Here is a 26946-nt window from a genome sequence, read left to right on the forward strand (position 1 = left end):
TGTCTCTCCTACTCTGTCTCCCTCTCAGTCTTCCTACTGTCTCAATAAAGAACCTTCTCTCCCGTGTCTCTCCTACTCTGTCTCCCTCTCAGCCTTCCTACTGTCTCAATAAAGAACCTTCCCTCCCGTGTCTCTCCTACTCTGTCTCCCTCTCAGCCTTCCTACTGTCTCAATAAAGAACCTTCCCCCCCTTGTCTCTCCTACTCTGTCTCCCTCTCAGTCTTCCTACTGTCTCAATAAAGAACCTTCTCTCCTGTGTCTCTCCTACTCTGTCTCCCTCTCAGCCTTCCTACTGTCTCAATAAAAAACCTTCTCTCTTTATGACATACCAGATTTGCAAATACAGTACTGTTTGTGATACAAAAAGAGTCTAGACGAGAGAGTATATAAATTTTACGTAGAAACTGTACATCGGACGAGGTTTGGTAGGTGGGGGGGGTTTGGGGGGGGGGGGGGGGTTGGGTGGGGGGGGGGACTGTACATTGGAGGTGGTTGGGTGGGTGGGGTGGGGGGGTTGGGTAGGTGGGGTGGGTGGGGGACACTGTACATTGGAATATTGACGAAACCATACTTGGTCATTTACTGTACATTGGAGGGGGTTGGGTTAGGACATTTACAGGGGCCAGTTTCGAATTGCAGTCTCCCGTAGGTGTTCTTTGAGAGTGGTTTTGATAGTGATTCACATTCCTTTACAGCTGTGGGTAGGGCGTTCCACATTGATGTGGCATAATTGCGAAACGTATTTAGTCCCTTGTTTGAGCCGAATCTGGGTTTAACATGATTTGTGGAGCTCCCTCTGGTGTTGTGGTCGTGGTATTCACTGACCTTTGGGAAGTATTTTGACATGTACATGGGTACCTTGGTCGCGTAGTGTATCTTGTAGACCAGGCCCATTGCAAGTTGCTGTACTCTGTCGTCTACTCTAAGCCATCCTAGGTTGTCAAAGTGGGCAGGGGTGAGGTGGGTTCTAGGAGTAAGTAATGCCTGAATTTCCCCAAGAGGATCAATAAAGGAATATCTTATCTGATAACCCTTTCACTACCACACCACCAAATGGTTAACCCTTTCACAGCAACACGACAAAAGGGTTAAAAGAAATGAAAGTCCCAAAATAAAGGTGATCTTCCTACCTGTTCGGCCAGCCAGCCGACGTGCTTGAGGTGGGGGTGTGTGGAGGTGGAGGTGGAGGCGCCCAGGTAGGCGTTAATGTGAGCCAGGGTCTGGGGGAGCAGAGCCGCGATGTTGGTGTGGACGGCGGTGAACCAGGAGCTGGCCGCGGGGCCGTCTTTACCGCGCAGGACCACCGTGTGCTGCCCGTCTGGAGAGTGGAGCTCCAGCAGCCTGGAGGGGGAAGAAGATGTCATATTAATATTAATAAATAAATAAATAAATAAATTATAACGGTGCATTTATAGAGCAGCTGTTATCCAATTCCAGGCGCTTTACAATTTGTTCCTCACATTTGACCCATTCGCTCACACATTCACACACCGATGGCGGAGGCGACCGGAGGCAAGGGAGCAGTTCATCGGGAGCAGTTAGGGGTTAGGCGTCTTGCTCAAGGACACTTCGACACGCTGCCTGGGAGGAGCGGGAATCTAACCGGTAACCTTTCACATTTGAACCGATACAGTACCGGTACAGGTACCTGTGAATCGATACCGGTACCCAACGGTACCCTTTTTCGGTACTTTAATCTCAAGAAATTTAATTTACCTACCTCAGTCGTGAAAAAAAAAAAATTCAAATAACTACAATTTCGACAGTTTTCGGCTTGCCATTGCGCCGACTGCTTTGTTGTTGAATCAAGTCAAATCCTAGGTAAGCATATATTGTGCGTGTGAACGTTGACATGAAAAGAAAAAAGGTAAAAAAAAAAAAATAAGTAAAAAAAGATTTTTTTATTTATTTTTTTTGTATCTCACTTGAATCGATACTCGGTAGTACCGACGTGTTTCGGTTCGGTACCTCAAAAGTACCGAATTCGGTACCCATCCCTAACTGTCGCCCCCCCCCCCCCCCCATATTAACCCTTTCACTGCCGCACTACCAAACGGTTAACCCTTTCACTGTGACAATACACAGACTGTTAACCCTTTCACTGCCACACAACAGCAGGTTAACCCTTTCACTGCCACACTGCAGAAGGTTAACCCTTTACTATCACACTACCGACGGTAACCCTAATTCACAAATACCCATTTCTGGGATAAGGTACCAGTTCCTTCCTAAAAGGTACATACATCATCACTTTGTGTCAGTCCATAACATGGTGGCAACGATATGCACAAAGGTGAATTACTCCATGGCTTCTCCGATCAGAGTGCATCTTCGTCGGGTGTGGCCTACAGTCAAATCGATACGTTGTGCTTGGCCCTTTAACCCTTTTGTGAAAGGGTTAACCTTCTGTAGTGTGGTAGTGAAAGGGTTAACCATTTGGTAGTGTGGTAGTGAAAGGGTTAACCTTATGTAGTGTGGCAGTGAAAGGGTTAACCGTCTGTAGTGTAGTGGTGAAAGGGTTAACCTTCTGTAGTGTGGTAGTGAAAGGGTTAACCATTTGGTAGTGTGGTAGTGAAAGGGTTAACCTTATGTAGTGTGGCAGTGAAAGGGTTAACCGTCTGTAGTGTAGTGGTGAAAGGGTTAACCTTCTGTAGTGTGGTAGTGAAAGGGTTAACATCCGCTCGGCTCAAACGTTCAACGCATTTTTGTGAGGCACTCTGTTACCCAACTCTATTGAAAGTTTTTATATGTAAATAAAGATTTAGTTAGTTACTTCTAGGATTCCTGAAGCTTATTTTAACAGGACATTAGGGGCATTAAACACGCTCAGGCAAACCTTAAATACAAGTGAAAACATGACGTGACCCACAATCCCAGTCGCAAGGTTTTCACTCCACAGTGCGTCAATGTTTTCACAAAAAGCTACACCTACAAAGATTATATTTCCTGATATCTTCTCGTAACGTGAGAGTACTGTATACATTCCTACATCCAAATCATATTCTCCAGTCAAATGTATACATAAATGACACCCGAGTCTTGTCGGCACGTGAACGGGACCTTTGGAGACTTTTGGTGGCGATTGATCAGATGTTATTATGAAAAGATCAAAACGGATCAGTTGAGACTTATTACATCTTTCACCTCTAAACATTCCAAACTAATGAGCCCTCATGTAAAGAAAACACACACCCAGTGGCAAAACAAATCTGCCCTTCCACACCTCCCCTCCCACACCTGAGGGTGTTTCTCTCTCTCTCTCTCTCTCTCTCTCTCTCTCTCTCTCTCTCTCTCTCTCTCTCTCTCTCTCTCTCTCTCTCTCTCTCTCTCTCTCTCTCTCTGTGTGTCTCTCTCTCAAAGACGAACACACACACACACATTTGAATACTTTATTTGGTTCCACAAATTATATTACATAAACTAGGAATCAAATGTATCGGGGCCACGCAGCACTGAACACTTAAGGGTACACATAGCTAAGCTGCCAATAATAGCCGAGACAGAGCAATATTTGGCAATTTGTTTGGCTTTTCTTTTAGACATTGCAGCAATTCTCAGACCGGTCATGGTGCATTTGTATACATGGCCAAGACTTCCGAAAGTACACTGTATCTACACCTGTACCCAAAGTGTGTCTCTCTCTCTCCGTCTCTCTCTCTCTCACTCTCTGTGTGTCTCTCTCTCAAAGACGAACATGCACACACACACACACACACACACACACACACACACACACACACACACACACACACACACACACACACACACACACACACACACACACACACAATTTATCTCCACATCCACATACAACTAGACACAATCACTATAAATGCCGTCAGACCCTAAGAGGCCTCTGCCAGTTATAATGCTCTCAATGAACAACCAGGCTGAAGCATAAAACACACTGGACCTACAGTATCTCAAACCCACGATTTTGAGATAGGTCAAAGAGATTGAGCCTCTAATCACAACTGTTGCCTGATAGGTCAAAGAGATTGAGCCTCCAATCACAACTGTTGCCTGATAGGTCAAAGAGATTGATCCTCCAATCACAACTGTTGCCTGATAGGTCAAAGAGATTGATCCTCCAATCACAACTGTTGCCTGATAGGTCAAAGAGATTGAGCCTCCAATCACAACTGTTGCATGATAGGTCAAATAGATTGAGCCTCCAATCACAAATGTTGCCTGATAGGTCAAAGAGATTGATCCTCCAATCACAACTGTTGCCTGATAGGTCAAAGAGATTGAGCCTCCAATCACAACTGTTGCATGATAGGTCAAATAGATTGAGCCTCCAATCACAACTGTTACCTGATAGGTCAAAGAGATTGATCCTCCAATCACAACTGTTGCCTCCCTCTAATAAATTTAGCAACAGGTTGTGGAGGATCAAGAAAAGAGGGCAGGGTTTGAGATAGGTGAATTAGGCAGATGCTAGTACGAATAACATACAGCATCCACCTCAATGGTACAGACATCATCTCTTCTACACTGTGTGGCTGACAATGACAACACCCTGCTAACTAAGATACCAGATACTGAACAACACCCTGCTAACTGATCCTAGAGAGACCAGATACTGAACAACACCCTGCTAACTGATCCTAGAGAGACCAGATACTGAACAACACCCTGCTAACTGATCCTAGAGAGACCAGATACTGAACAACACCCTGCTAACTGATCCTAGAGAGACCAGATACTGAACAACACCCTGCTAACTGATCCTAGAGAAACCAGATACTGAACACCTTGCTAACTGATCCTAGAGACACCAGACACTGAACACCCTGCTAACTGATCCTAGAGACACCAGACACTGAACACCCTGCTAACTGATCCTAGAGAGACCAGGTACTGAACAACACCCTGCTAACTGATCCTAGAGAGACCAGGTACTGAACACCCTACTAACTGATCCTAGAGAGACCAGATACTGAACAACACCCTGCTAACTGATCCTAGAGAGACCATATACTGAACAACACCCTGCTAACTGATCCTAGAGAGACCAGGTACTGAACAACACCCTGCTAACTGATCCTAGAGAGACCAGGTACTGAACAACACCCTGCTAACTGATCCTAGAGAGACCAGGTACTGAACAACACCCTGCTAACTGATCCTAGAGAGACCAACCACCTGAAGGTCTCTCACAACTAGACATGACCCAGGCTACTGAGAACCAGCACCGGGTTGCACCAGATATGTGTAAGTTCTCTCCTAAGTTAGGGTGTTAAGTCAACACTAGAGGCTTAGTAACTACTAGTTAGTTTATAACTAAATCAACTACTACATTTGGTTGCACCACGATTACTTGGGGCATAACCGAACTAGTTTGGACGTAAGGTCATTACGAAGACAAGTGGCTTATTGTAAGGGTTCCCCCGGTCCTGCGGGACCGGACGTTAACCCTTCTCCCGGTTCGACTGGTCCAAGTGTCGGACCGTCTCAACTCCCCTTCCTTACACCCCTTCATACTACAACATTGCCAACCGGTGGGCTGATCCAGATGTGGCAGATCTGGCATCAGCTCACTCACTTGATTAACATTATTTACTGCTATTTATGTTTGTTATGTTCATTGTCTATGTTGTCGTTGTTATTTCCATTTTGTTAGACTTGTGTTCCCCTGTCTGTGTTTTGTAAATATGTTTTAGTCTTGTTGGTCTCAGTTTGTTCAATTGTTATTGTTTTCCCCAGTGTGCTCTGTGTTCTGTTAGTTATGTCTACCACACCTGTGTCCTGTTTGTAATTACCCTCTGTCTCTAATTAGTGTTTGTATATTAGGTGTTGTGGGCCAGCAGACACTTGCTGGTTCATTGTTTAATGTTACCGTTGTTGTCAGTCGTGTTCCTTGTTTTCTGTTTTAAGCTAAGCCTTATTATCATCACTATGCCGTCTCCTGCTTCCTGTTAAGTATCTCTCCGTTGTCTGCTGCAAACTGGGTTCCACACACCACATCATGCCATCAAAGTGTTCCAATCGTAACAGCTTATCATCAGTGGACCAATTGCATGCTTTCGCAGAGGACAAGAAGCCTTCAGTCGACTTCTTCAGACATTAAAGGGGAACTATCTTATAAATGGCATTTTCCAGGGGTTTGCATTGTTTTCTAGCAATGTGGGGTTGTACCAACACTGTCTAGGTCTCAAATTAAAAATGTTGGCGCATTCCTCCAGTTCAGATGAGAAAAATCTTCCCCTACTGAACCAAGCCATTCTGATTTGACTCGCTCGCTGACGTGAATAGGCACTGATCTGCCACCGCCCGCCCACAATCAACTGTGATGCGTTTATATGAGCAGCGAGTGGAAATAATGCGGAAGTGGTTATTTAGCAGAGACCTTCAGCTATTCACACACACACACACACACACACACACACACACACACACACACACACACACACACACACACACACACACACACACACACACACACACACACACACACACATTGTGAATCAACCAGAGAACTATATAAAACGGGTGGGAAGGTAATGGGACTGGGAGGAGGCTCTCTCTCTCTCTCTCTGTCTGTCTCTCTCTCTCTCTCGCTCGTTATCTCGCTTGTATCACGTCAACCTGTTGCAAAATATCATAGCGCAGTAAAGCGCACGCTCCCACGTGTATTCTGATCCGTGCAATAATATTCACAGGGGATTATTTTTTCGTTTGAAACAAGTTACCAATGCATTGTCCCGTGGGATTATGCCCCCCCGCGGCGAAATGAATGAGTCCCTCCCTTTTTTTTAGTACAAGAGGGCAAAGAAAGAGCAGAATAACATATTAACGGTATATAATGAGGAAAAAGAAACAAGCAGTCATACTAACAGTAGATGTAACACTGATGACACAGGAGTAACGTAACACATTGGTCGCCAAGAACGACTTACACCGTTTTTGCCCGCCATGCGTTGAACACCAAAAACGGCGTAAGTCGTTTTTGGGATAAATATACAAAAAATTCGCCATGGCATTCATAATTCATCCAGTCTCTCTCCGGACTGCAGCGGCACCCTGTATGAGATTGCAACGCCTCAATACCACCGCCTGGTGGATGGTCGGGCGAGTTACACTCTCGCCAAAACCGGAAGTGGCGCTGGTGCATTGAGGAAATCCCTCCGGCAGTAATATCTTGTTACGTGGATCCAGACAAACACTATAGTGCATTTGGATCGCTTTCTAAACGTAATAATCAATATGATTTCGGCGTTTATTGCGCCATACAAACCGGAAATGGATCTAGGAGACCGGCGTCAAATAATTGGGATCTTTTTCCTCCAGTCTCATCGGCGAACAGTAAGAGGACAGTAACGTTATTTTCAGCCCGATTGTTTATTCATTTCACTGCAAACCATCTGATCAATATATCAACCCATACTAAATAAAGCCGTTACTGACGATCAAGGAATTATAAACGACCCCCCCCCCCCTTTCCTTCACGCATGATGAAGCATAATGTATACCGATCATATACATTTGCATTTTTTAATATAGCGTGTATAGGAAAGAAACGCCAATCGATAATCTATCATATGCGTCAGGGCCTATAACTCTCGTTTTTGGAATTACAGCATAAAACCTTAAAAACATACTTATATTCTAGACGGTATTAACACAACAATGTATGAATGAAAAAATATAACGTTCCCACATCCTGAACGATAGATAATCAATGTTGAATGGGCCATAGTAATGTCAATATAGCAATACAATTTTAAAATGTATAGCCCTGCAAAGAAGGTAAACATCTCCATAGGCTTTCAATGGTGGCAGACTGGGTACAATGATGGGCAAAACCCCCCGGCGCCCAATGTGTTAATGTGACAGTGATTTATGATGAAATTAAATTCGATTTTAATAGTTTTTTGAATATGGATAAGGAGGTTGTTGACCTCAATGATGAATTTAGAGTGTTCCAGAGTTTAGGACCTCTAAAGCTAATGTTGAATTGATGGCTAGTTGTCCGACAGAAAGGTAAGTGGAGTTTATTGCTATGGTTTGTTGGATATGAGTGAAATTCTGATGAAAAGATGAAGAAACTATGGAAGGTATCAGGAAGATCTTGCCTATTGTTAATTAACTTGAATATGAATGAGCATGTTTGAAGGGTATTACGTTTGTCAATTGATAGTAGAGAATATTTGCGGAACAGAGGTGCAGATGGTTCATATCTGGGGAAATCATCCTGAGGAACCTCTTCTGGATTATGACTAATTTGTTGAGATATGATGGATATGTTGCAGCCCAGACTATATTACAGTCTCTCTATCTCTCTCTCTCCCCCAAAAGGTATCTGCCAGTGCAGACTGTGGGTGACTGTCACTCAAAGCGCATTGCATTCAGGGAGGTAGTCGACTACCAGTCGACTATCGGCAAATCTCTGCCAATCAAAGTCGACTATACAAATCCTTAGTCGGGGACAGGCCTATAAAAGACTATTTAGCTCCCTCGTCTGTACTATCGACAGCAGCGGCGCATGAAGGCTATTCTAAACTTTATTATAAAAACCCTGTCTAACGCACAGTTTAAATGGAGAAATCATCGTCGTTTTCCTGGACTTTAATGCAGTCAAGGGCACGGCGCCAGGAGTTCTTCGCAGCACGAGAGACAAGACACCACCACCGCGTCACCACAGGTTCAAGACACCACCACTGCGTCACCACAGGCCCAAGACACCACCACCACCACGTCACCACAGGCCCAAGACACCACCACCGCGTCACCACAGGCCCAAGACACCACCACCACGTCACCACAGGCCCAAGGCACCACCACCACGTCACCACAGGCCCAAGGCACCACCACCGCGTCACCACAGGCCCAAGACACCACCACCACCTCACCACAGGCCCAAGACACCACCACCGCGTCACCGCAGGCCCATGACACCACCACCACGTCACCACAGGCCCAAGACACCACCACCACGTCACCACAGGCCCAAGACACCACCACCACCTCACCACAGGCCCAAGACACCACCACCACCTCACCACAGGCCCAAGACACCACCACCACCTCACCACAGGCCCAAGACACCACCACCACGTCACCACAGGCCCAAGACACCACCACCACCTCACCACAGGCCCAAGACACCACCACCACGTCACCACAGGCCCAAGGCACCACCACCACAGGTTCAAGACACCACCACCACCTCACCACAGGCCCAAGGCACCACCACCACGTCACCACAGGCCCAAGACACCACCACCACATCACCACAGGCCCAAGGCACCACCACCACGTCACCACAGGTTCAAGACACCACCACCACCTCACCACAGGCCCAAGACACCACCACCACCTCACCACAGGCCCAAGACACCACCACCACCTCACCACAGGCCCAAGACACCACCACCACGTCACCACAGGCCCAAGACACCACCACCACCTCACCACAGGCCCAAGACACCACCACCACGTCACCACAGGCCCAAGACACCACCACCACGTCACCACAGGCCCAAGACACCACCACCACCTCACCACAGGCCCAAGACACCACCACCACGTCACCACAGGCCCAAGACACCACCACCGTGTCACCACAGGCCCAAGACACCACCACCACCTCACCACAGGCCCAAGACACCACCACCACGTCACCACAGGCCCAAGACACCACCACCACCTCACCACAGGCCCAAGACACCACCACCACGTCACCACAGGCCCAAGACACCACCACCACGTCACCACAGGCCCAAGACACCACCACCACCTCACCACAGGCCCAAGACACCACCACCACGTCACCACAGGCCCAAGACACCACCACCACGTCACCACAGGCCCAAGACACCACCACCACCTCACCACAGGCCCAAGACACCACCACCACGTCAACACAGGTTCAAGACACCACCACCACACCACCACAGGTTCAAGGCACCACCACCACGTCACCACAGGTTCAAGCAGTGATGCCGGTAACGCGTTACTAAGTAACGCGTTATTGTAATCTGATTACTTTCCCCCGAAAATAGTAATCTAACGCGTTAATCTTTAAAAGCCAGTAATCTGATTGCAGTTACTTGTCCAAGTGGCTGTGCATTACTATTTCGTTACTATCTCATCATAAATTCATAATGCAGGCGGAATGCAGTATTTTATTTCGTTTTCGACAGTCAAAAATACATTTTGAGCTGTTTTTCTTTTGGGAGTGACGTAGTGTGGCAGTGAAAGGGTTACACAAGAATGTGTCCCCGCGGCGTGACTGGACACTCTGTCTGTGAGTGACATCTGCTTTGGTACAATCACATTCCCCATCCACAGTCTGCGAATCAGAGGCAGAGTAGGGCGGGTCTTCACAGCACGTCATGTGACATATGCGCCAATCGTGTGACAGCAGGGCTCCGTCGTCGGAGAATTCCACCCCAAAACGCTTGGCAAAATTAAAAGTGAGTTTCTGTTCAGACTTCCATCCCAAAACGCTCGTATAGCCTCAGTCACTACTTCACGTTCATATGCGGAGGAAACAAAATACTGTCTACCGCTAAAAACAGCACATCCAATTGCATTGAAAGCATCTGGAATCACAACACTGGGGGACCCTGATGTAAACAAGACAAAAGTCTTTCTCTGGTCTGCATCCCCTTAACAATTGTATGTATTGAGCTGTACTGTACTGTACCCATTCTGCAATCTGTTAATCAAGTTTTCATTCATTCATTCATTCATTCACTAGCCGACGCTTCGACTAGGTACAGGAGGACTCGGAGGCCAGCCAAACAGCAAAAGAGAGAGATTGTTTCTTTCCCTTTTGATTAATGTATATTTGATGGTGGCAGAGCAAAAGCTCTTATTTGCCAGATTTACAGTTAATTTACATGTTAAAGAGAGACTGATTGTATGTTTATAGAGAGACATTTATAAAAACAATTTAATAGTTACAGTTGATATAATTGAATAGTTCAGCCTGCATTTGTTAGATGTGAATGGATATACACTGGTTTTGTAAAACCACTGGCTGGCTGCTCTAATGCTGTGAGCATCATAGACTGTTGCTTTACCATACTTGATGGTACAGAAGCTGAAGCACTAGTTTAACGTTATATTTACGTTATGTGCAGAGAAACAAGTTAAAAACAATTTATGCACTTTCAATAAAGCGTTTAAAAAAAAACGGTTGGGGGAATGACGACGACTTCGTAACCTAGTTACTTTCAAAGTAACTAAGTTACTCTGATAATCAAGTAATCAGTAAAGTAACTTGGATTACTTTTTAAAGGAGTAATCAATAATCAGTAATCGGATTACTTTTACAAGTAATCTGTGGCATCACTGGGTTCAAGACACCACCACCACGTCACCACAGGCCCAAGACACCACCACCACGTCAACACAGGCCCAAGACACCACCACCACCTCACCACAGGTTCAAGACACCACCACCACATCACCACAGGCCCAAGACACCACCACCACCTCACCACAGGTTCAAGGCACCACAGCGTCACCACAGGCCCAAGACACCACCACCACATCACCACAGGCCCAAGACACCACCACCACATCACCACAGGCCCAAGACACCACCACCACATCTCCACAGGCCCAAGACACCACCACCACATCTCCAATCTTCCGTTCCTATCCAAAGTGTTAGAACGGATCGTCGCAACGCAACTTACTGACCATTTATCAAACAATAATCTTAATGAATCTTTTCAATCTGGCTTTAGAGCCTTACACTCCACCGAAACGGCGGTTACCAAAGTCACAAATGACTTACTGCTCTTTCTTGACTCAAACCTCACTTCTGTGCTCTTATTGCTTGATCTCAGTGCAGCCTTTGACACTATCGATCACTCGATTCTTCTAGGTCGGCTTGAGAATCATGTTGGCATTCGGGGTCTCGCACTAGCTTGGTTTAAATCCTATTTAACTGATAGAACACACTGCGTGGTCTATAATGATTTAACATCTGAGACCCTCCCAGTGCAATGTGGTGTCCCACAAGGCTCTGTCCTGGGCCCTTTGCTATTTTCGATTTACATGCTACCCCTCGGCAATATCATACGCAAATTTGGCATAAACTTTCATTTTTATATATATATATATATACCTATTAAGCCAAATGATTCCTCCCAACTACAAAACCTTGAGGCCTGCTTGCTTGCCGTCAAAAAGTGGATGTCGCAAAACTTTCTACTCCTTAATGCAGATAAAACTGAGATGTTAATTGTTGGCCCCCCAAACCACAGAGGCCTGTTTCAGGACATCTCCCTCAACTTTGATACTTGTCATGTATTCCAGAGCTCCACCATAAAAAACCTCTGAGAAATTTTTTATTCTTCCCTCTCATTTAATGCACATATAAAAAATTTCACCAAAATTGCATTCTTCCATCTTTGTAATATCGCAAAAATTCGCCCCATCTTAACTCTGGCTGATGCTGAAACCCTGATTCATGCTTTTGTCTCATCACGTTTGGACTACTGTAATGCACTTTGGTAGCACTTTATAATAACACCCTGTTATAATACATTTATAAGGTATTTGTAGATAATGAACTAATCATGAACAAACCATTTATATACATTCATAAATGATTATTAAATCATTTATAACTATATTTGTATAACATTTACAGATTAGTTCTACATTATTTATAACTCATTATCAACATTGTTTGTACTTGATTTGTTCATCATTAAATAATGTTGTTTAATGTGTAGTAACACATTTGTAGATGCTTTGAAAAATGGATATGAAAAAACGACTATAGTGTATCCATTTATTTTTCATGTTCAACAAATGATTTGTTAAGACATTCATAAAACATTTATAAATCATTTGCAGATGCTATCGTGGGGGCCAATCTAAAGTGAAGCCTATTCATCATTAACAAGTGTCTAATACAGTTAATTATTTGTTTACTTTTTCATCACATGTTACAAATGTTGTAGGCAGCTTTCGGATACACCCTTCTTTGTGACATCAAACAGTGACAGAATTAGGACTAAAGATAAATGCAATTTTATTAACATATAAAATACATGTGCATGACATAGTGTAACTCCGGGGGGCACTAGGACCCAGGAGTACCCTGGCCAGGTAGAGTATCTAGAGAGGAAGTCTCACGCGAGCGAGACTTGACGTCACGTGTGTTGCACTGTTGCCGTCTGTTTGAATGGAAGCACAAGTTATCCGTGCTGCGTCTATACTTTAATAAGGTTTGAGCAGGTTAAACAATTATAATTTTTTTTTTTTGATCAAATTTTTTTATTATTAATTACACGAAACAGGACAACACAATAACCACAGTAACAAAAAACATAACTTCACAGGAGAATAACAAACAATAATAATACAGAATAATAAATTATAAAGACAAAAGAAAAAGAACAGCGTCCAACCTATCAAATACAGATGGCAATTTCAATAACAAAAATGTCTTCAAACATGCCAACCTTTCCCCACCTTTACAAGTGGAGTGACTTAAAAGATTGTTTATGAGAGTGTTGCCGCAGATTTATTGTAGATAGCCTAGGTCCCTTACACATGTTCAAGACTGCCAAACTCGCAGAAGGTAAAGTGTAAGAAGAAAGAAATTCTTCCTCCAAGTTGGTTAACAGGTCAATCAGTCTGCCAATATTAGTCCCTTGGGGAGATGGCATGTGAATTGACATATAGCGCAGAATAGCTAAATACCTACCCCCCCTAAAATCCCCCCAGTCAAAGTTAAGAAGGACAAGACAAAAACCAAGACAGACAAGACATTTCCTCCTCCCCCTCCCCAGAGACCGCCGGACCCCCCCGATCAAGCGCCCCAACCCCGCTCAGCCGCACACGGCGGTCTTTACCTTCTCAGCTGCTGCGAACCACAGGTCAATTCCAGCCTGCCCCACCCCGATCACCCGGGCCGTGGATATCTCAAGATAAATCACATCCAATAGAGTTAGGGACCAGTTAATCATTGTAAGCTTCTCAGGCTCTTTCCATCTCATTGCTATTAGCTTCTTCGCTGCTGTGACGCCCGCTAGGACAACCCTTTTCAGTTGTACGGACGCGGGTAGTGTCGTTATATCGTTCAGGAGTAGCGTAACAGCTGTGAATGGGATAGTTAAGCCACACAGATCTGAAAGTTTGTCCGTTATTGACCTCCAGAAGCGGGCCACTGGTGGGCAATCCCAATACATATGCATATAAGTGCCAGTGGCCTTTTGAGAGCACAAAGTGCACCGAGAGTCGGTTATCAGTCCCATAGCAAATAGCTTCCTAGGTGTAAGATAGGTCCTATGAATATAATTAAAATTAATTTGCTGGTGATTGGGGTTGCGGGAAGATAATGCCACATTTGCCCAAACATCATCCCAGTCAAACTCGGGGTCCAACTCCGGGATATCCACACGCCAGATTGTATCCAATGATAAATTTTTATACGTGGATTGAATTAAGAGCGTATAAAAGTCTGAGACAAACCCTCTGGATGTCGTCCTGTCCACTATGAGCCTGAGGAAGGGGTGTGGGTGCAAAGCTTGAGCCCACGGTACGCCATACGCCCTCAGTGCTGACCTTAGTTGAAGGTAAAGAAAGAAGGACTCGCCGGGTAGATCATAAAATTCTCTTAAGTCCTGAAACGCACGGAGACCGTTCTTATCATAAATATCCTCCAGAGTATGCACTCCCCTCCTTTGCCATTGAGGAATATTAACCGGCTTGTGCCCAACAAGTAATTGCTGGTTATTAAAAATTGGAGAGTCCAGGTGCCATGGGCATTTAACCCCACACGACCTCTGTACATTACGCCACGTTTGGATCACGTGAGTTATGATCGGTCCATACCTCAGCCGGCATTTCGAAATAGAGACAGTGGAGTACACTACATCCTGCAATCTTAGCGGAGATACCGCCGCCGCTTCTAAGGAGCGCCACGATACAGCCTCTACAGGGTCTAGCCAGCACATCAGAGGTCTCAGTGAAAAGGACCAGAAATAAAGTTTAAAATCAGGGATTGCGAGGCCCCCATCTTGTTTTCTACGTTGAGTAGTAGCCCTTTTGATTCTCGGGCGTTTGTTATTCCAGATAAACTTAGATACCATCGATTGTACCTTGCGCCAGTGGTCTATTGGAGGGGGCAGGGGGAGCATTGAGCTAATAAAATTTATCCTAGGCAGGATGTTCATTTTGATTATGGAAGCCCGGGCTTGTAAGGAGTTAGGAAGGGACGACCACCTGTCTAGATCCTGGCGTATTTTATCATAAGTACCCGTGAAGTTGTACTTAGTAATTTGGTTCAGCGTGGGGAATATCTCTATGCCCAAGTATTTAAAATGTTCTACTATGGGGGTATCAGCTGGTAGTCGTACCGCCTTGGCCAGCTCATTAAGAGGTAGGCAGGCTGATTTGTTCCAGTTAATCTTAAAGCCTGACAATTTACCAAAGTCGTCGATTATCCTCAATAATTTTGTGGCCGACCGGGATGGGTTGTCCATGAAAATCAGCAGGTCATCCGCATAGAGAGCAATTTTGTGTGGAGTATTATTGACCATTATGGGGACGATGTCCTCCGATTGCCTAATAAATTGGGCCAAAGGTTCGAGGGAGAGCGCGAACAGTCCTGGGCTCAGAGGGCAACCCTGTCTAGAAGATCTGGAGACTGGAAAGAGTGTGGAACAGTTTTTGCCTGTCAGTATCATCGCAGACGGTGAGGCATACAGGACTTTAATCATATGAATAAAACTCTTCCCAAGACCCATGACCTCAAGTACCTTCCACAGGTATGACCACTCAAGTCTGTCGTTAAACACCTTTTTTTGTTGGTAAATCTATTCCATCATTTCCGACCTACAAACAACTCTTATGTTGTGTAGACGTTCGTGTAGATGTGGTGGCCGCTAACGTTACATTTGTTCGACACGACACACAAGAGCACACATTATGAACAAATGTAACGTTAGCGGCCACCACATCTACACGAACGTCTACACAACATAAGAGTTGTTTGTAGGTCGGAAATGATGGAATAGATTTACCAACAAAAAAAGGTGTTTAACCTGCTCAAACCTTATTAAAAGCGAAAGTATAGACGCAGCACGGATAACTTGTGCTTCCATTCAAACAGACGGCAACAGTGCAACACACGTGACGTCAAGTCTCGCTCGCGTGAGACTTCCTCTCTAGATACTCTACCTGGCCAGGGTACTCCTGGGTCCTAGTGCCCCCCGAAGTTACACTATGTCATGCACATGTATTTTATATGTTAATAAAATTGCATTTATCTTTAGTCCTAATTCTGTCACTGTTTGATGTCACAAAGAAGGGTGTATCCGAAAGCTGCCTACAACATTTGTAACATGTGATGAAAAAGTAAACAAATAATTAACTGTATTAGACACTTGTTAATGATGAATAGGCTTCACTTTAGATTGGCCCCCACGATAGCATCTGCAAATGATTTATAAATGTTTTATGAATGTCTTAACAAATCATTTGTTGAACATGAAAAATAAATGGATACACTATAGTCGTTTTTTCATATCCATTTTTCAAAGCATCTACAAATGTGTTACTACACATTAAACAACAATGATGAACAAATCAAGTACAAACAATGTTGATAATGAGTTATAAATAATGTAGAACTAATCTGTAAATGTTATACAAATATAGTTATAAATGATTTCATAATCATTTATGAATGTATATAAATGGTTTGTTCATGATTAGTTCATTATCTACAAATACCTTATAAATGTATTATAACAGGGTGTTATTATAAAGTGCTACCTGCACTTTTTTCAGGCCTACCTAATTCAAGCATCAAAAATCTTCAACTCGTGCAAAATGCGGCTGCACGGATACTAACTAGAACTAGAAAATTTGATCACATCACACCAGTTTTGTCCGCCCTACACTGGCTTCCTATTCAAGCCCGATCTGACTTTAAAGTGCTACTCCTCACCTACAAAATTGTTTATGGGCTTGCACCGCTCTATCTATCCGATCTCATCTCCCGATACTCGCCCGCTCGTGCTCTGCGCTCACAAAATGCGGGGCTTCTATCGATTCCTAGGGTTAAAAAGAAATCCGCCGGCCACAGAGCCTTTGTCTACCGCGCTCCCTACCTGTGGAACAAATTACCTGCCGTCATCAGGGGCGCCTGCTCTGTCGAAGCTTTTAAATCCCTGCTTAAGACCCATCTTTTCTCTCTCTCCTTCAACCTACCCTGATCTCACCTGGTCGGGGACTGACCTTTAGATTAATCTGTCTAGTTTAGTTAGGATGTCTATTTTCCCCCATGTCTGCTTTTTTGCAGCACCACAAACATGGGAACTCTCTAACCCCCCCCCCCCCCCCCCCCTTCCCCCCCCCTCCCCTCCCCCCTCCCTCCCCCATCTCTCTGAGTGCCTGTCTCCTAGTGCTGACTAAGGTGATGGATGCCTCGGGGTCTTGGCCAAGATTGCAGTGACTGCTCTACATGCACCACCGAGGCCATGGATCAGCTACTTACCGTCGTCTGTCCGTGGTCTTGTCAACTGGCCTGTCAACACGGTTTCATTGCTGGGTTAAGTACTTCTATTCTATTCACATAATATGCTTACTTCATATATCTACTCTATTCACATATATGCTTACCACTTGTATCTATTGCTATGTCCGCCCACTACAATGACGTGAGCTGTCTAACGCCTGTCCCGTCTCCCTGTGAGTTGCTGTCCTGGAGTGCTGACCGGAGTGTCGGACGTCCCGTGATGAAGGCTGGGAGGATGCGACCCTCTCTGCGTGCCCTCCTGTCTCCCTGTCTCCGCCGGCCTCGTAGTGGTGACCGGAGTGCTGGACGTCCCGCGATGATGTCGGGGAGGTTGCGACCCTCTCTGCGCCGCCCCCTATCTCCCTGTCTCCGGCTGTCTCGGAGCAATGACCGGAGTGTTGAATATCCCGTGATTAAGACGGGAGGACGCGACCCTCTTTGCGCCGCCCCTGTGCCTCAAATAGATTCGCTATCAGCTCTATCTTTAATCTTTCAAAATGTTCAGTTGCTATCAGCTCTTTCTTTAATCTTTCAAAATGTTCAGTTGCTATTGCATGCACTCATCTGTGTTTCACTACACACTTGAGTGCATGCTTACCAACTGTTAGTCTGCAACACTACTAGACATCTAAGAAGGGAGATCCCCCCTTGAATGGCCCTTCTAAGGTTTCTCTCCTCCACACTGCCTGCGGAGCATTTTTTCCCTATTGTTAGGTTTTAGTGAGTTTTTCCTTACCTTCGCGTGGGGTATGTCTGGGAGTGCTTGCATTCTTTCATTTATTTGCATTTATTTTAAATTTGTTGGACCTTATGGTGTTCTTGTTCTGTTCTTGACTTATTGTTATGTTTCTTCTTGACTTGTTTAAAGAAGACATGTACGGCCCATGGGGACATTAACGTGTGTTGTCGGGCCTTACAAATAAATTTGATTTGATTTGATCACCACAGGCGTCAAATTGACTTTATTGACAACCAATATTTTTGCCGGCAAGCTTATTTGTTAATCAGACCCAATGGAGAGTCTCTCGCGCACATACTAAATACAAACACAAAGCAAACACACAATATGCACATACACACAACATGTATGTGCATGTAAGTACATACGCACATGTCAATAGACACATACACATAAATACACACACACAATCACATACACTGACACCATACACACACACACACCCAGAGACGACCCCACACGTGTGTCATATATCTCTGACCTGTTCTCCAGGTCTGGCATGGTCAGGTTTCTGCTGATGAAGCACATCTTCAGCGCGATGACCTTCCTGTCCTTGGCGCTGGTGTGCTTGGGCGAGCCCGAGTCGTCGCTGCTGCTGTAGCTGGGAGACTGGGGGCGCACGCCGTCCCAGGGCAGATCCGCCACCAGCGAGGGCTTCTTGAACAGCGGGGACACCTCGCGGATGTATTTCACTGTGGAGGGGGGGAAGGGGGGGGAGAACATTATATCTTCCCGCAGAAATTGTATGAAAATCTGGTTCCTCAGGTTTCAGCGATTGTCCTGTTTTCTTTTTTTACTTGAGGGATTTTACACGGTGACCCTTACGGAGTAAGTCAGTAAATTGAGCAGCGCACTGAAGCAAACTTTATTGACATATTACAGGGATACTACAAGAAAATTTAAGAAGCCTATCTGATTTTTTTATTTTTTATTTTTTTAAGAACTTTTACCAGGTTGTTGGATTATTGGAAGTGTTAGCATTTGTTAGCATTTGTTAGCAACAGTAGTGGAATGCAATGGAAGCAAGCAGCATGTATGTGGGGGAAAATAACATGTTTCATCCCCTTGATACCGCCACGTGGTGAAGGTTTTGCAACAGAGCAGAAAAAAAAGGCTTTAAAAATGTGGACTATCCCATTGACCATTATTCACATGGTGGCCATTTTGCTCTTACAGTATGTCATGCTGAGTGTGACGAGAGAGAAAAATGTCTGCTGTGTGAATATAGGGTCAATTAACCTTCTGTAGTGTGGTAGTGAAAGGTTAACCTTCTGTAGTGTGGTAGTGAAAGGGTTAACCTTCTGTAGTGTGGTAGTGAAGGGTTAACCTTCTGTAGTGTGGTAGTGAAAGGTTAACCTTCTGTAGTGTGGTAGTGAAAGGGTTAAAGGCAGCCCTTTCAACCTGCCTTGTCAATGCCTTGTACAGTACGTGTACCAAATGAAATGTCTACAGTTCTTGTTTGAGTGAAGCCTCAATTATCTGAAATGATAAAAAAAAAAAAAAAAACTAACCCCGACTAACTTTAATGTCATGCACTTGTCCTAATAAACTAACCTACACTGTAACACGCAACACTTTGATGAACATTGTTACTCAGCTGATAGAGTTATACCCTTCTTGCTGTCTTGTCGCACAGAACTTGTAAGTCGCTTTGGATAAAAGCGTCAGCTAAATGACTAAATGTAAATGTAAATGTAAATGAAGCCCAAACTATCCCCGAACTAGCCTCGTCCTAATAAGGGTGACAGTTGGTACAACAGGTTCAGTAGATCATTTTGATATTAGTCTGGCCATCTGCAGGACCCTATCCAATAACACACTGTCACTTAAGATATATGATGTGGCCACTCAGAGCCTCCCCCCCCCCAGGATTCTGGGTGGGAAAACTACATTTGGACCCTACTTATGAGTTAAACATTTAATGATTCTGTATGGGTCCCCATATGGTCTCCGGGGGAGGGACAGATGTTCTTGCTGTCTCCCTGATAAGCGACACTCCGGCCAAACAAAAGCAAGTCCTTTTATAGTAAACACAACACACACATGTTTTAAAACAACCAAGAACTAGTGTTTGCCATCATACACAGATATCCAGCCAACAGTCTGCGAAAGCAACTATGACATAACTTCACAATAATCTCATGAGGTTGTGTTGGATAAGCCATCGTCTAAGTTCCTTGGCCTTAAAAAGAAATTGGACATCGATTGGGATGATGAATCGGTTCAAGGAGTCTCTTGGCACGCCTCCGGCCAAGACTTTAAACCCCCGATTTACGATGCAGGATTTGTAATTCATCCAAACGTAAAAGAGAGACATTGATCCATTCTTCAAACAATAACTTGAAACGTGTACAGTTCCCACAGTCTGGCCCACTGCTCTCTACAGCCACTAAACATCCTCCACTAACAATACATCCAACCTGAACGTTAAGCCTCATTTACAATCTTCATTTGTGATTCATCAAACAGGAATCTGGAAAGTGAAGGGTTCCCGACGATCTACTCCAATCTACAACTCTACTAAACGTTGTCTTATAAGGATGTATTAGTCTCCAGTGTGGAATTATGCTTGACTTGGCAGCGCAGTTGTGAGCTGGGAAGGTCTGGCCTGGAGACCAATACAGGATTCGGTTTCCAGATTTGGTTCCATGCCCCAACGTACACCCCCCTCCCCCTACCACCACCAACAAAACCACCACCACCACCACCACCAGAACCACCACCAACAAAACCACCACCTCCACCACCACCACCACCAGAACCACCACCAACAAAACCACCACCTCCACCACCACCACCACCACCACCACCACCACCACCAGAACCACCACCAACAAAACCACCACCACCAGAACCACCACCAGCCTAGAGCCACGTGCACTCCCTGCCTCCCTGGTCTCTCCACCATGAGTCTGATGACAGGACTGAGACTCATCCCCTTCCGCTATCTGTGACACCATATTGCCAGGGAACCGCCCCTGCTTCCTGCCGCCTAGGATGATTGCGATTGGCTTAAAGAAATACAAACAAAAGTGTTTCCCCCCCTATAACGGAATGATAATAGGTTCAGCCAGACCTCTCTCTCTCTCTCTCTCTCTCTCTCTCTCTCTCTCTCTCTCTCTCTCTCTCTCTCTAACGTAGTGTAGAGGTATGGCAATGCGAGACTACTCCTCCATTGTCCTTTCTCTCTCTTTCTACTTTCTCTCTCTTTCTCTCTCCTCTCCAATCAATCTGTCTCTTCTCCTCATGTACTCAGTCTCTGAAATGTGGTAATCTGCTCAGTCTGTCTGAAATGCAACCACATACTGAATGTGTGTGTCTGTGTGTGTGTGTGTGTGTGTGTGTGTGTGTGTGTGTGTGTGTGTGTGTGTGTGTGTGTGTGTACATACTGTACAGATGTGTATGTGTGTATATATATGTATGAGTGTGCCTATGCTAGCATGTCTGTCTGTCTGTCTGTCTGTGTGTACGTGTGTGTGTGTGTGTGTGTGTGTGTGCATGTGTGTGTGTGTGTTGGCCCTCTGTGCAGCTCTGCTCTGGTTGAAACCTGACACCTCTGAGAGCTGAGGAGGTGAGGTCATTCTTGGACAGATTCTGAGATTTGGTTTGTGAACAACGTCTGCAGGCAAGTATTTGAGCCTGTATATGTGTGTGTGTGTGTGTGTGTGTGTGTGTCTTTGTACATGTAGTATGTGTGTAATACTGTAATGTATTAAGAGAGATGAAAGAGAGTGAAACGGAGACAGGCAGTGTGTGTGTGTGTGTGTGTGTGTGTGACAGGCACGCAGTGTGTGTGTGTGTGTGTGTGTGTGTGTGTGTGTGTGTGTGTGTGTGTGTGTGTGTGCGAGTGTGTGTGGGCCTGTGCGTGGGTGTGCACATGAGGGATGAGAGAGTGAAATAGAGAGTGAAATTGTGATTATCTGTGGTTGCGAGAGTGTGTTTGCACAGTATAAGAGAGGAGAGGAGAGAGATGGGGAGAGAGAGGGGGGGAGAGAGAAAGAGAGAGATAAAGAGAGAGGGAGAGAGAGAGAGAGAGAAAGAGAGTTCCTGCGTAAGTTACAGTAAAACCTGTGTATGTGTGTGTGTGTGAGAGAGAGAGAGAGAGAGAGAGAGAGAGAGAGAGAGAGAGAGAGAGAGAGAGAGAGAGAGAGAGAGAGAGAGAGAGAGAGAGAGAGAGAGAGAGAGAGGGAGTGGGGGTAGTGATGGTGATGGAATACAGTATATTACTCCAGTAGAACTAGTAGGAGTAACATTTTACTGACGTTGGAGAAGTGAGGCTACTTTTCTAGAAAATAAGCAGATAACCAAAGTGAAGGAATAACACAATGAGAAGTACATGTTCATGTATTTACTTAATTAAGGCAAGACAGTACCCCCCTAATAGGCAAACAAAATATTTGAATAGATATCACTATGAAATTTTCCCAGTTTGTTATGTACATATAAACTAAGAAAGAATATATTGCAAGTTTTCTGAATTTTATGTTTATATATGCAAATTAGGCACTTCTCCATTAAATATGCACACATTTGCATGTATCGCCAAGACTCGCATCAACCAACATGGAACCACCAACTTGGTTTCATTTTGTTGATACATTCAAAACGAAACTTTTTTCAGAGGGGATTGTGGCTATGTCCTCTTATCAGCCCATACATCAGGAAATACTGTCTACTGTCATAAAAAAATTGCCTAGTTTTGGTATAAAATGTACTATAAACCTGGCTATGAATGATATATCAACAAACCCCTCTGAAATAAGAAGCATAATATGGATGGGAAGAAATGTGGAAGGTTTGGTGTGGGTAGGTACTAGGGAAATGGAGTTCCGTGTCTTTGTGTGTAAGTAAAATGCATAAAAACTAGTTTATCAGAAAACAACCTCAAAGTTCTGTATTGTAATTGTGATCTATGGACACAATCAGACAAAATGAAGTCAAATAAACAACTAATTGTCTGTTTTCGATATTTTATTGCCATTCGTTTGAAATAAGACATGTTAAGTTAAGGAAGCAAAATATAACAAAATCTCAATATCATCGAAAAAAGCTAAAAGGTGATTTTGGGAGTACTGTCTCGACTTAATTTCTAATCAAAGTCATGGGAATGCCACCCATTTAAAACCTTCACATGATGTGTCTCCTGTCAACAGTTCTGTCACCAATAAATGGTTAAAGAAATGGCAAATGGCTGCATTTATATAGCGCTTTTATCCAAAGCGTTTTACAATTAGTTCCTCACATTTGTATCCATTCACTGACACATTCACACACCGACGGCGGAGGCGACCGTGCAAGGTGCCGACCTGCTCGTCGGGAGCCATTGGGGGCTTGCTCAAGGACACATCGACACGCTGCCCGGGAGGAGCAGGAATCGAACCCAGGAACCTCCGGATTACCATCCGACTGCTCTACCTGCACTGTCACCCCCAATAACATGTAATAACATGCAGAGAGAGAACCCTCCAATCAATGATGTAATGGATGTCAAATAGAGACAATGAATGGGGTTCTGACTATAGGGATGGGTACCGAATCCGGTACTTTTAAGGGTATATCGACCGAATCACGTCGGTACTACCGAGTACCGATTCACGTGAGATCCACCGGTGCCACATTTCAGAGTAAAATGAGTAAGGTACAATGCAGAAATGAGATGAGGTACAAAACTTAGGGTAAGGTGCAAATCGCTGCTGTCGGGACAAAACCTCATAACTCCAAAAACCCAACTTTTCAGCAGATGAAAAAAACTAACACAGATTTGAGGGTGAATAGAGTTAGGAGGTTTAGACAGATGATCGGTTTAATGCTTTCCCATTGTTTAAACTTTGTAAAACCCACACACACATATGGAGGATGATCTACGGAGTTGATTTATATAATAAAAAAAAAATTAAAAAAATGGAGTTATGAGGTTTTGGCCCGACAGCAGCGAAATGAGGTATGAATGTAGTGCAAATCTCTTTAATAATAGAGACATATATAGTGTGTTAACGTGTTATTAGAAACAGTAGCATGTGCATCTTTTAGATCAATTAGGCTATGAAAATTAGGCTGCCTCTAAATATAAAAATGAATACAAAAATAAAAAATGATTTCTAACTCATCCCTACTATATAGATAGACTATAAAATGTACGACTATAAAACGTGGGTGCAAGAGCTCTCACAAACATATGAAAGAACACATGAATTCTTCAAATGGGTGGCATTCCTCTTTCGGGGTTAACCTTCTGTCGTGCAGCAGTGAAAGGGTTAACCGGCTGTCGTGTGGCAGTGAAAGGGTTAACCCTCTGTGTATTGTCGCAGTGAAAGGGTTAACCGTTTTGGTAGTGCGGCGGTGAAAGGGTTAAGACGTGTGTGCCTATTCCAAAAGGACTCTGCTTCACAATCACACAGCTGCACACACTGACATCTGGAAGCTGCCCAGTAGAACCAAAGACACTCTAATAAGGACGGATAACACATTCAAAGCAGCGGCAATGGGATCAAAATGGAACAGTTCCTGTCTCTTTAAGTGGGTGGGCTGTTTACACGGGCGCTATTGTTAACACTGTGTGAGATCACCGGACAAGTCTCAAACAAACTTGTTTTGCACTGGAAAACGTCAATTTAGTGTCAGAATGTTCAGAACACATCCAACTTGTAGGTCCAATATTTACCTTGATTTCTATGGGAAAGAAATAGCCATATTCAGACATAACCTCTGCCTGTCGCATTGGGGTGAATGGAGCATGTGCCTGCTTTAGTCTCTATCCCTCTACATGTGTATTTATACTAAGGCTGAGACGATATTCCATTTGGAGGAATCGATACATCGGGATTTTTTTTTCGATAAATATCGATCTTTTTATTCGAGTTTTTTTATTACATTTTTTTATATATATTATTTAAACAACAAATGTATGTTTATTTTGCAGCAATTCTTTGTCGTTGCCGCCATCTTTAGTGTTACAGATTTCCCCATTCAAAACTACCACAGTGATCCTTCTCATTTTATAGTCGGTGGTCTCTGGATGTGATGGAGGAGTGCACTGCATATTGAATGCACAGTGCAGAGTTGCAATTCAACTGAATTTACATGAAATGCGGATCTAAAAAATGCCACAAGACCTAGTATTTTAGTATAGTATAAAGTATTTATAAAAAAAATATATAAAAAAAATATAATTTTTTTTACACATGCAAAAAAAAACAAGTGATGCCACTTATCGATTTCACGCAGTTATCGATAATTATCGATACATCGATAAGTGGTCTCAGCCTTTATACCACTATATCTGTACACCTCTACATGTGTATTTATACCACTATATCTGTACCCCTCTACATGTGTATTTATACCACTATATCTGTACCCCTCTACATGTGTATTTATACCACTATATCTGTACCCCTCTACATGTGTATTTATACCACTATATCTGTGCCACTCTACATGTGTATTTATACCACTATATCTGTACCCCTCTACATGTGTATTTATACCACTATATCTGTACCCCTCTACATGTGTATTTATACCATTATATCTGTACCCCTCTACATGTGTATTTATACCACTATATCTGTACCCCTCTACATGTGTATTTATACCACTATATCTGTACCCCTCTACATGTGTATTTATACCACTATATCTGTACCCCTCTACATGTGTATTTATACCACTATATCTGTTACCACACCACCACCACCACACCAGCCTGTCTAGTAACCACACCACCACCACACCAGCTGGCTGTCTAGTAACCACACCACCACCACACCAGCCAGCTGTCTAGTAACCACACCACCACCACACCAGTCTGTCTAGTAACCACACCACCACCACCACACCAGCTGGCTGTCTAGTAACCACACCAGCCGGCTGTCTAGTAACCACACCACCACCACACCAGCCGGCTGTCTAGTAACCACACCACCACCACACCAGCCAGCTGTCTAGTAACCACACCACCACCACACCAGCCAGCTGTCTAGTAACCACACCACCACCACACCAGCCAGCTGTCTAGTAACCACACCACCACCACACCAGCCAGCTGTCTAGTAACCACACCACCACCACACCAGCCGGCTGTCTAGTAACCACACCACCACCACACCAGGCTGTCTAGTAACCACACCACCACCACACCAGGCTGTCTAGTAACCACACCACCACCACACCAGCCGGCTGTCTAGTAACCACACCACCACCACACCAGTCGGCTGTCTAGTAACCACACCACCACCACACCAGTCCGCTGTCTAGTAACCACACCACCACCACACCAGCCAGCTGTCTAGTAACCACACCACCACCACACCAGCCAGCTATCTAGTAACCACACCACCACCACACCAGCCGGGTAGTAGTAACCACACCACCACCACACCAGCCAGCTGTCTAGTAACCACACCACCACCACACCAGCCGGCTGTCTAGTAACCACACCACCACCACACCAGCCACCTGTCTAGTAACCACACCACCACCACACCAGTCTGTCTAGTAACCACACCACCACCACACCAGCCACCTGTCTAGTAACCACACCACCACCACACCAGCTGCTGTCTAGTAACCACACCACCACCACACCAGCTGTCTGTCTAGTAACCACACCACCACCACCACCACACCAGCCGGCTGTCTAGTAACCACACCACCACGACACCAGCTGTCTGTCTAGTAACCACACCACCACCACACCAGCCACCTG

The 26946-nt window shown here is 44.6% G+C and overlaps 1 protein-coding gene across 1 annotated transcript in view; it reads right to left on the reverse strand.

Annotated features, from left to right (window-relative positions):
* Positions 1-26946, reverse strand: part of sntb2 (syntrophin, beta 2) — a gene marked incomplete at its 5' end in the record, with an annotated part of 95284 nt that overhangs the window by 29460 nt on the left and 38878 nt on the right. The window contains 2 exon segments of the mRNA XM_084335061.1: positions 1131-1341; positions 18721-18931. Coding sequence (XP_084191187.1) covers positions 1131-1341; positions 18721-18931 — 422 coding nt within the window.

The sequence above is a fragment of the Notolepis coatsorum genome, assembly GCF_963971535.1.
Source record: "Notolepis coatsorum genome assembly, chromosome: 18".
NCBI lineage: Eukaryota > Metazoa > Chordata > Actinopteri > Aulopiformes > Paralepididae > Notolepis > Notolepis coatsorum.